At 37.0% G+C, this 12,402-nt stretch overlaps 1 protein-coding gene across 10 annotated transcripts in view; it reads left to right on the top strand.

Moving 5' to 3' along the window:
• The window catches only part of KLHL7 (kelch like family member 7), a 66,900-nt gene that overhangs the window by 24,782 nt on the left and 29,716 nt on the right, over positions 1-12,402 (top strand). For all 10 annotated transcript variants that reach the window (XM_072783789.1, XM_072783792.1, XM_072783785.1 and 7 more), the window contains 2 exons: positions 5,642-5,817; positions 8,482-8,656. In XM_072783789.1, coding sequence (XP_072639890.1) covers positions 5,642-5,817; positions 8,482-8,656 — 351 coding nt within the window. The remainder of the gene's footprint in view (positions 1-5,641; positions 5,818-8,481; positions 8,657-12,402) is intronic.

Genomic DNA, 12,402 nt, shown 5'->3' with positions numbered 1-12,402 from the left:
AAATTTCTAACCAGGTGATTCAACTAGAAAGAAAAACAGCCAGAGTAGGGAGTGGATGTGGTGGTACAAACCATACTGTGGAACCTAGAGCAGGTTTGTGCTAACCATGTCTTAGGCTTTGGGCTTCTGAGACCATTTAGGAATTTTACTTCTGGATGCCTTCTGTCATTGTTTTCAAGCTGAGAGGAAAGAGCTTAACAGCTTAGAAGGGAGCCTGATTCTCTGACTGAGCCTGGCGCAAAGATAGTGGCCCAGCCCGTTGCCAACTGCACTCTCAGTACCTAAGGGAACTGATTCAGCCTGCTTTCTATTTAGCCCTGAGCATGGCTCTCCCTGAACTGATCAGAGAACTCTGTTTTTACCACTTATCAATTCTCTGTTGCTTAGAAGATCCCAACAAGCTGGCTTCCTTGAATGCTAAAGGAGCCCATGGTACCTGATGGAATTGGGCAAAGATCATACTAGATTAAAGGAAACCCAGTAGTTTGAGAGACAGAATATCAAGCTAAACAGCTTGAAATGAATGTCTCCTGTAGACAGATTACTGTAAGAAATGGAGAACTTTTTTTAAAGATTTTATTTATGTATTCATGAGACACACACAGAGGCAGAGACACAGGCAGAGGGAGAAGCAGGCTCCATGCAGGGAACCTGACGTGGGACCGGGTCTCGCGCCCTGAGTCTCGCGCCCTGAGCCACCCAGGGATTCCCCAGAAATGGAGAACTTAAAATGCATATGAATAGGGTGGAGAGGAGGGTGTGATTTTCCATGAAGTTCAACTGCATTGAAAAGTAGAATGAATACTCCTAAAAATCAAACTTAAAGAAGATTAAACAGAGAAAACTGCTTCATAATAACAAAACAAAAATGCAGAGAAGTGGAGATCATTAGTGAAAGCATGAAAGACACGGATATGAAGTAGGAAGTCCAGAAGGAACAGATGAAGGAAAAGCAATATCAAAAAAATAATAAAACTTATTTGAGCTTAAAAAAAAACGTTACCTTTCACAGTAAATTATGCTAATACAGACCTGATGAAGTAAGATACTCCTCTCCTAGATATATCCTAGTGATGTTTTTTTGCCTCCAAAATCGAGACAACTTCTGTTTGGAGTGATAAAAATACTCTGGCACTAGATAGTGATGGTGGTGGCACAACATGGTGAATGAACTAAATGTCACTAATGGTAAGTTTTATGTTGCAAGTGTTTTACTATAATCTTTTTTTAATATTTGTTTATTCATGAGAGACACAGAAAGAGGCAGAGTTAGAGGGAGAAGCGGGCTCCCGGTGGGAACCCTGATACAGTACTTGATCCCAGGACCTGGGATCACACCCTGAGTCAAAGGCAGACACTCAACCACTGAGCCACCCAAGTGGCCCAGTTTTACCATACTTTTTAAAAAATTAATATAAAAAGAATTTATAAGCTTTTAGAGAGAAAGGGTATGGGGGTATGGTAGGTTAGCCAGAAATTGGCCACCAGTTCTTTCCATCCCTATATGTATAACCATTTATGTATGTGACTTTGTAGCTCCTCCATCAAGCCTAGTCTAGGCTGGCCATGTAGCAAATGTGACATGAGCAAAGGCCTTAAAAATGATTGTGCATTGGGGCTTGCCCTTCTTTCTGCCAGGGGCTCTTCTGCCATCATGAACAGATTAGAGGCCATTTGAGGCACAGAAGAGCTATACTAACTGATGTCTGTACCAATCAGCTTTTCTATTACCAGATAAGTAAATGAGGCCTATCTAGACCATCCAGTTCCCAACTGAGCAACCAGCTAACTACAGATCAACCAGCCCAGATCAAAAGAACTACCCACTTGACTCCTAGAATTGCAAGAAATAATACATTTTTGTTACGTTGAGCCACCAAGTTCTGGGGTGGTTTTTCCTGTAGCAATAGATAAGTAATATAAAAGTTTATTTAGAAAAGAAAGAGAATCAGAATGATGTTACTTTTTTATCTGCAGTATGAAGTTATAAGATAATAGCATAAGATGCAAATGGTGGAGGTAGAAAAAAAGAATTACATTTTAAAACATCATTCATTTGAGACATTGCAAAGACAGCTTATAATCCACCTATAGCCTTCTATGAAAAGTATTAGGGGAAGTACCACAGCAAAGAAAGAGGTAATAAAGATCTCAAGATAGGGATTTGCTGGTCAGCTTCCCTAGTTACAAGCAAAATAAACTGACTGACTTACACAGAAAAAAAATTTAGTGAACGCTTTTGAGTTACTTATAGAATTGCCTAGAGGGGCACCCAGCTGGCTTAGTCGGTGGAGCATGTGAATCTTGATCTCGGGGTTATGAATTTGAGCCCCACGTGTGGCATGGAGTTCACTTAAAAAATTAAACATACACAAAAGAATCGCCTAGAAATCTCAAAAATAAAGCTTAGAAAAAGTATAAGGATTTGAACAACACAGACTTGTTTAGGTAGATATCATGGAATTTTTTACCCAGTAATCAAAGAATACAAATAGTTCTTGGATACCCTTGGAGTGTTTACAAATACTTCAGCCACAGAAAATCTGGAGCACCTCAAAGAGAAGAGACACAGGCTACATCTGCTTCTTACAGTGCAATAAAGCTGAACTAACGTCAAAAGGAAAGCTATTTCCTCCTACTCCATCCAGAACACTCAGATCCTTAACTGAAGAATTGTTTAGAAAGGTATTTTTTTTTATTTTTATTTTTTAGGAAGGTATTTTTAAAGAAGTATTAAAACTGAACTTACAGGCTATATAGAAATATGTGACAATAAGCACAGAATAAATCAAAACCTTTGGAATGTGACTGAAGTATTTCTTAAAAGGAAAGTTTATAAATGCAATCTGTCAAGAGAAAAAAATAACAATAAAAGTTTCCTTATCAGGCATAATCAGAACAATAGTTGGCTAATTTAAAATGTCACTAAGCAGTGCACCTGGTCAGTTGTTTGGGCAGCTGACTGTTGATTTCAGCTCAGGTCATGACCTCAGGGTTGTGAGATCGAGCCCCATCTGGGACACCACACTCCGTAAAGACTGTATTTGGGATTCTCTCTCCCTCTCCCTCTATCCTTACCCTGTTTGCCATCTCTGAATGAATGAATGAATGAATGAATACCTACCTACCACATACATATCTTTAAAAAAAATTAAAATGTTGTTAGGGATGCCTGAGTGGCTGTGTCAGTTAAGTGTCCAGTTCTTAATCTCAGCTCAAGTCTTGATCTCAGGGTCGTGAGTTCAATCCCTATGGAGCCTCCATACATATAATCCATAAAATGCCATTAAAACAGTGAGTGATTATTCTTTGCTATGAAGGTGTTACTTTAACGTAATGTGTATACTTATGTATTAACGTTATTATGTTAATACTTATGTATACATATTACATACCAGTCTTCCAGTCTTTGAGGCCATACCTATTATTTCAATACTTATCTGTGTTTGTTTTTCATAAATCACACTAGTGATATATATAATTTTTTAAAAAATTTTTAGTTTCCTTGAAATGAATTGAGAATTTAGTGAGAGAGTCTGAGTATAGAATCCCCCTAGAGGGGTGCCTGGGTGGCTGACCTTGGCTTGCGTCATGATCTCATGGTCCCAGGATTGAGTCCCATTTTAGACTCCCTGCTCAACGGGGAGTCTGCTTATCCCTCTCCCTGCTTGTCCTTCAACTCATTCTCTTTCACTCTCTCTTAAAAGCTTTTAAAAAAAAAAAAAAAGAATCCCCCTAGAATTGTGCAATATTTTCAGATCTTATTACTTATCTTCATCATTTCTAATTTGAGCTTTTCTCAAGTCTGTCTGAAACCTTAAGATTAATTTTCATAGGAGTAACTACTTTCTTTTCACATTCATGTTTTATTGATTTGCATGGTATTTATTTGGGTTGTATAATGACAACACATTCAACTGCCATAAATTAGTTAGTAAACAAATACTGATTCTTGGTGAAAATACCATCTTGTTGCTGATAGCATAAGTATACAGATATAGCAGACTCCTCACCATGAGCATCTAGCATGCCATGGCATTGACTAGTATTCGAAAATGCCTAGTGATTTGACAAGTTCGTTGGCAGGCATCAGTTATGAGAACCTCTATGGTATAAATCTGAAAACATCAAAACTTATACCTGAAGACAACATGAGTTGAAACACGGAAAATCAAAGATAATGAACTGAAAAAAATTCGACTTATGACTTTGAAGGGAGGCCTGCGAAAGGATCACACACAATTATCAGTGACTTTATTTAGAAAGATTGGCAAACTTTTTCTGTAAAAGACCAGATAGTAAAAAATTTAGACTCTATGCCATGCACATGTCACATGTGGTCCTTGTCACTATTCCTCCTTTTCCCTTTCCCTCTGCCTCACTTTTTTTTTTTTTTTTAATGACCCTTTAGTAATACGAAAACTATCTTCAGCTGCTGACCCCTATAGCTGGCTGTGGGCTGGATTTGGTTCATTGACAGCACTTTTCAGATTCCTTAATATTAACAACTAATTGAGGGGACACTTCCTTCTCAAACAAAAAACGAAATAGCTAGGAAAAGGCTGAATGGAAAATGTGTAAGCGTTTATATAAAGAAAGCTGTGTAGGGAGGTGGGGAGGGGGGATGGGGTAATTGGGTGATGGGCATTATTTTTTTTTTTTTTAAGGAGGGCACTTGCAGTAATGAGCACTGGGTGTTATATTTAACTGGTGAATCACTAAATTCTACCTCGAAATACAGTATATGTCATTTAAATTGAATTCAAATAAAAACTTGTAAAAATACAGTATATATATATATATAATATATACACAGTTCAGTATATATATATATATAATACAGTATATGTCATTTAAATTGAATTCAAATAAAAACTTGTAAAAATACAGTATATATATATATATAATATATACACAGTTCAGTATATATATATATATATAATACAGTATATGTCATTTAAATTGAATTCAAATAAAAACTTGTAAAAAAAGAATGCTGTATAGGGGCACCTGGGTGGCTCAGTCACTTAAGTGTCCTCCTCTGAATTTCAGCTCAGGTCATGATCTCAGGTCATGGGATCAAGCCCCACTTTGGGCTCTGTGCTCAGTGGAGAGTCTCCTCAAGATTTTCTCCCTCTGCCCATCCCCTACTCGTGCTCCCTTTCTTTCTCTAAAAATAAATCCTAAAAAAGCTGTGTAATTACATTGAACATCATAAAAAATCTGAATAAATGGAGATCCATGCCATGTTCCTAAGAGTAGCTCCTCCATGTTGTGGAACAATCAGCTGTCCCTAAAGTAATCCAGAAATTCAGTGCAATCCTAATTAAAATCATATCAGGATTTTTTACAGTAGAATGTTATAAGCTTATTTTAAAATTTATTTTCAAGAGAAAATGTTTAACAGTTAAGAAAAATGTGAAAAAATATTGAAGGGACTTTTCCTACAAAGTAACAAAATCAGCCATACTTAACTCAGTATACTATTGAAATAAGAATAAACAAATCAGTAGAACAGAAAAGGATCCAAATTTATGAAATTCATTCAGCCTCACTTTCCCAGAGTCATACTTTTTCTTCAGTGTATGTTTGGGGGCTTTTTAAAGTGATTTTCTATTCATTTATTTTCTTCTGTATTTAGGTATAAGTGTGTTAGCTGAGTGTCTGGATTGTCCTGAATTGAAAGCAACTGCAGATGACTTTATCCATCAGCATTTTACTGAAGTTTATAAAACTGATGAATTTCTGCAACTTGATGTCAAGCGAGTTACACATCTCCTCAATCAGGACACTCTGACTGTGAGAGCAGAGGATCAGGTGACTAAATTGTCTTCTCATGTTTTTCTTAGTAAAAATATCCTTATTGATTTCTTAGGTTTCATGTTTGGATACCTGACAAGGAAAAGAATCATATTAGGAGGGTATGTGTTCTTTACATTAAACAGAATATTCCAAAATCTCTTACATAGGAAAAGTAACTCTCCGGTGCTTTTACGGGCTTTCTATTTGAGAGATAGGCCATTTGATAGAAATAAAACTATTGGATACCATGATAGGAAGAACAGTGCTTCCCCTCCAAGGATGTCCACATCCTACTCCCCAGAACCTATGAGTGTGTTACCTTACATGGCTACTGGAAATTTGCAGATGTGGTTAAGGTAAAGATCTTTGAGATGAGATTATCCAGGTGGGCCCAGTGTAATCATGAGCGTCCTTAAATGTGGAGGAGGGAGGTAGAAGAGTCAGTGTCAAGAGTGGGAAAGAGTCAGTGATTGCTGGCTTTGAAGACGGAGGAAGAGGCCACAAGCCAGGGAATGCAGGTAGCTGTTAGAGTCTGGAAAAGACAAGGAAATACTTTCTCCTCTAGAGCCTTCAGGCAGCCCTGCTGACACATTGATTTTAACCCAGTGTGAGCCATTTTGGACTCAGTCTCCAGAACTGTCAAATAAACTGCTAGAGGTATAAGCTGGCACAGGCATTTGGGAGCTAGGTGGACTAACACAGACACTCTGACATTCAGTTAATTCCTATTTGCAGTCCCACATCCTTCTCTGTATTTTAAACCAATAAATTTGTGATAATTTGTTACATCAGCAATAGAAAACTAATAGAGGTTCTGTAAGATCATATGGTTTGAGTTACTTTTGTTCTAAAGATAAGAGATTTGCACTGAGCCATTTTTCTTTGGTCTTCTTAATGGCGCAGTCATAAGTTATATTCGTTGACAGGTTGAATCTGGAGGCAAAAAACAAAAATCACCTCAGTTCTATGACCTTAAAATTAACTGACTTATATGCATTACAGAAAGCGAACTAAAAAGTCACTTGAGTTTGAAGAAAAGCTGGCAAATGCTACATACAGGTCATCAAACCTGATGAGCACTACTCACAGGTTAATATTTTCAGTGATAAGTCATGTTGATATCATGCACCCTTCATATAATGTAAGGAGAATGGCATGGCATCTCTATGGTCTTCCTCCCAGAAGACTGTAATCCCATCTAATCATGAGAAAAACATCAGACAAACCCAAATTGAGTGACATTTTACAAAATACCTGACCAGAACTCAAAATTGTCAAAGTCATCAGAATAAAGGAAAGTCTGAGAAACTGTCATAGTCTAGAAGATTCTAAGATGACATGATGAGTAAATGTGATGTGGTATCTGTTATGGGATTATGAGATGGAGGAAAAAAATTGGATAAAAAACTGAAGTTTTGGGAGTATGGACATTAGTTAGTAATGGACCAATACTGATTTATTGGTTGTGATAAGAGTATCATACTAGTGTAACATTTTAACAGTTGGGTCCAGGGTATTTGAGGACTCTGTGCTATCTTTGCAACTTTTCTGTAAATCTAAAATTTTTCCAAAATTAAAAGTTTATTTAAAAAAAATAGGCCAATCCCTATTAAAAATTCATATGGAGATTAGAACTTAGGCCATATTAACACCAATTTAAGCAGCTCAGACATGTATGTATGTAGCAGATATGTATATTTATGTTTTCATTGTGTTTAAATTCATGATTTGTGGGGCGCCTGGCTGGCTCAGTTGGTAGAGCATGCAACTCTTGATCTCAGGGCAATGACCTCAAGTCCCATGTTGGGCGGCATGGAGCCTACTTTATTTACTTATTTAAAAAAAAAAAAAAAAAGATTTATTGAGAGAGCATGCGCATGAGTGGGAGGGACAGAGGATGTGAGAGTGATAGAGGGAGAGAGTCTTAAGCGGACTCTGCACCGACCACAGAGCCAACCCAGGGTTTGAGCTCACAACCAAGAGTCAAATGCTTAACTGACTGCACCACCACCAGGGACCCCTGGGCATGGAGCCTACTTACAACAAAAACAAAAAGTGAGTGATTTACACATTAAATTGTGTTGATAAACTTGGACTTGTTTGGTAAAGGTAAATGAATGCTATAGTACTATTTTGAAAATAATTCAAATATAAATATCCTATGATGTTTTTTTTTAATTTTAAATTTTAAAATTTAAAGTTTCTGGAAAGCAGCTAAGTCTATCAATTCACAGTTCAGGAATATCATATTAAAATAAAATCATAGATGACCTTCATATCTTTTGGAATAGAAGTCCCCTTAAGAAATTAACCTGTTTTCCTGGTACCAAGTAAATATATATTGAAACTGTCATTGACCAATAGATTTTTTTCCAGTAGAAATGTACATCATAGCTCCTTCTGAAAAGCTATATTTTAAAAAATCATAAATTCAGTATCCTTCCTATCATTACATTATATAGTAATAATTTGTTCTAAAAAACATTATGAGAATCAGTAGAACAGTATATAAGTACAGGCAAGTGTTTGGGAATGAAAGAAAATATCTGAATAAAATATTGGGAATAAATGGTTGTGTCTTTGATATCCTCCTCCAACCTTCAGTGTAAGAGTAAATGTAGGTCATTGGAAATGTTGCTACCTTCTAAGAACTTTACTATGCTATTTTTCCCCCTTTAGGTTTATGATGCTGCTGTCAGATGGTTGAAATACGATGAGCCTAATCGCCAGCCATTTATGGTTGATATCCTTGCTAAAGTCAGGTTTCCTCTTATATCAAAGAATTTCTTAAGTAAAACAGTACAAGCTGAACCACTTATTCAAGACAATCCTGAATGCCTTAAGATGGTCATAAGTAAGTTGCCTTACTGTCCATTTATAACCTGATCCTGTAGCCAGTTTCTTTTGAGCTTCAGCCCTTTAGAATGGATCAGACTCGGCACCAGGGGAAACATTCAAGACTTAGCTCTTCTAGATAATTAGTCCATTGGGGTTCTCAGCTGTCTACTTGGAGGAGACTTAGCCCTAGCCCTTATTTTTTAGGGACGTGTGTGATAGAAGGTAAAAATTACTTCTACCTTATCTTCTTTTGTGTATGATAACTTTCGTGCACTTTTGTTTCTAGTGTTTCCTTTATATTCAGCCAGATAGTATACTGTGATCATTTTTCTTTTTTCTTTTTTGGCCCAGAGTTAATAACTGTGATATTTTTTACTTAGTTTTTCTTGATTTGCAGGCTAAGTCCCAACCCCTCTATAAAATGCTCCTTAATAAAATTGTACAATTAGACAGTCTGTTGTTTTTCTTTTATTTCTTAGAAACATCCTTGATAGAGACTGCCTTCTACATATTACAGTATGGACTGTTTGCACTCTAACCTTAAGGCACACTTGTCCTGGACTTCCCTTCTCTATCTTGGGATGTCCTATCACACCTCTGCTTTACTTAGACCCACTATCTTTGTGGACCCCATTTCTTCCCTTTTCTTAATTCTCTCTGTTGAATGGAATATATCCCCTAAAAGGTTCCTGAGAAAGTAGGTATGATAGTAAATATTTGGAGACTTGATGAATCTCTTATCTTTATTTTATCATAAAACATTGAAGGATTCTTAAATGGGGTATAGAATTATATTGAAAATAATTTTCAGTTAGAATTTTGAAGGCATTGTACCATTATTAACTAGCTTCCAGTGTTATTGAGAAATCTGATCATTTTATTTTTTATTCTTCTATGTAAGCATTTCAAATCTTTTGGGGGGGGGGCGGTTGGCACCTGGGTGGCTCAGTCAGTTAAGCATCCAACTCTTGGTTTCTGTTCAGGTTATGATCTCTTGGGTTCTGAAATCAAGCCTGGCCTCAGGCTCTGCACTCAGCAGGGGGTCTGCTTGAAGAGTCTCTCCCTCCGTCCCTCACCCCACTACTCATGGATATGCACACTCTCTCTTTCAGATAAATAACAAATCTTTAAAAAATCTTTTTTTCATATCCCTGATGTTTTGGAAGTTCACAATAAGGTAACTGGGTATGCATTTTTTTTAAGTTATCATGTTAGGTATTCTCTATCTTTTCAATAGATTTCTCTATTCTCTATTATTATTGTGATTCTTCAGCAGATGAGTCTAATCTTTTCTTGTCTCTCTCTTTTTTTTTTTTTAAGATTTTATTTATTTATTCATAGAGACAGAGAGAGAGAGAGAGGCAGAGACAGGCAGAGGGAGAAGCAGGCACCATACAGAGAGCCTGATGTGGGATTCGATCCAGGGTCTCCAGGATCACGCCCTGGACTGCAGGCGGCGCCAAACCGCTGTGCCACCGGGGCTGCCCTTTTCTTGTCTCCCTTGTTATCCATCTTTTCTCTTTGTTCTGTCTTCTGGGAGATAGCGTTAATTTTTCTGTCAACACTTTTATTTCAGCTATTTTTAATTTCTGTGAGCTTTAACTTATTCTAGAACTTCTTATTTCATGGCTGTAATACCTTATTCTGAAATAGCATTATGTTGGCTTTCATGCTTCCTTGTCTGCCTTTTCTATATTACTTTTGAATTTTGTTTTTTTCTTCATTGCTATTGAAGGTTTTCTTAAATGTTTGGTATCATCTGTGAGTCATAGTTATAAGAGTAAGTTATTATAAAATCAGTAGATAACGCTGTATATGTGAATGGGCTTCTCACTTCTTGGGCTGAACCATAGAATAATCCGTGTAAACACAGTTTTTAAATTGAGGAGCCCTCAAGTGTCAGTATCTGTAGATATTTTCTCAGGTAGCTGGGTGCAGGCATTTGAGACCTGGGTAGTGAATATTTTGATACATAAACTTTGACTTAATCCTTGTCTTCAGGCTCATACCCTTCTCTGTGTGATTCCTCGAGACTGGAATATCTCTAAAGACCAGTCCTCATATCCTACAGTGGAAAAGTCATGGCAGGTTACCTGACTGTGTAGGAGGGGAAGGAGACTGGCAGTTCAAATGTTGTTTATTCAGAATTTTAGAGTTCTCTTATTTTCATCCCCAGTACACTCTCTGGGGTACTTCCTATCTCTAATTATAAATCTTTCCAGAGTTCTGCAGGATAATTTGGCTTGCTGCTTATTGGTATCTCCTTCCATATCCATTTTGGTTTAGCATTCTATCTGCTACCTCTCTTCATTAACTGAGTTTTAGGGTTACAGATCTTCTGTTATCAAAAAGGTAGAGTTTGTGTTTGTTTCTTGCTTCCTTGTTTGGGATGGCTTTCAAGAAAAAAGAAAAAAGGTCTTAAAATGGCACATTTAGGGGTGCCTGGGTGGCTCAGTCAGTTAAGCATGTGCCTTCAGCTCAGATCATGATCTTGGGGACCTGGGATTAGTCCTGCATCGGGCTCCATGATCTGTGGGGAGTCTGCTTCTCCCTCTCCCTCTGTCTGCCACTGCCCCTGCTTGTACACGCTCTCTCTCTCTCACGTCCCCTCTCCTTCACTTCCCTGTCAAATAAATTTTAAAAATAGGGGCACCTGGGTGACTCAGTGGTTGAGCATCTGCCTTTGGCTCAGGTCATGATTCTGGGGTCCTGGGATCAAGTCCCGCATCAGTCTCCCCATGGGGAGCCTGCCTCTCCCTCTGCCTATGTTTCTGCCTCTCTCTTTGTGTCTCTCATGAATAAATAAAATCGTTTTAAAAATTAATTTAAAAATTTAAAAAATGAAATTATCATGCCCCATTTGGAAGGTTAAAAAAGAGAACTAAAATACAGAACAGGGATCCCTGGGTGGCGCAGCAGTTTGGCGCCTGCCTTTGGCCCAGGGCGCGATCCTGGAGACTCGGGATCGAGTCCCACGTCGGGCTCCCGGTGCATGGAGCCTGCTTCTCCCTCTGCCTGTGTCTCTGCCTCATTCTCTATCTCTCTCTGTGACTATCACAAATAAATAAAAATTAAAAAAAAATTTTTTTTAAATAAAAAAATACAGAACAACTAAACACATAAATATATAAATTGAATTAAATTGTCCTAAGATCCTTGTTTTCTTCTGGAGGAGGGTAGAAATATTAATGTCTAAGGTACATATATTAAAATAGATAACTATTAAAAAGACTGACACAGTATATAAAAATTCTCTAGTAGAAGGAAAAATGAAGAGAAAAAGCCTCAACCCAAAAGGAGACAAGAAAGAAACATAGAAAACTTGAGATGAACCAAAAGTGCAAAATAAGGTATTAGAAAAAATTATAAATAGTACTTTAAATTATATGGAATATAATTTACCTGTTAAAAGATAGGGTTTAAAAAAGAAAATCAAGCTATATATTGTTTTCAAAAGATCTAACTAAAACATAAAGACACAAAGTGTTTGAAAAGACATAAAAGGATAAAAATAAGCCAGGAAAACACTAACCATATAAAAAGATAGGTTAGTTATATAACCATCTAATAAAATATAGGAAGGCAACAATCATTATTAGGGAAAAAGATCACTACATAAAGAGAAAAGGTTCCATTCACTAGGAAGAAAACATTGCTAAACTCATATTGAGTTTAAGCCCACAAAATATATAAAAGAAAAATTATCAGAATTACAGAAGAAACAAATTTAGTACAGTGGGTGAATATAATACAACTTTGTCA

Source organism: Canis lupus, chromosome 18 (assembly GCF_048164855.1).
Source record: "Canis lupus baileyi chromosome 18, mCanLup2.hap1, whole genome shotgun sequence".
In the NCBI taxonomy this organism is placed as follows: domain Eukaryota; kingdom Metazoa; phylum Chordata; class Mammalia; order Carnivora; family Canidae; genus Canis; species Canis lupus.
Note: the sequence above shows the minus strand (reverse complement) of the source record. Positions and strands in the feature narration are given on the sequence as shown.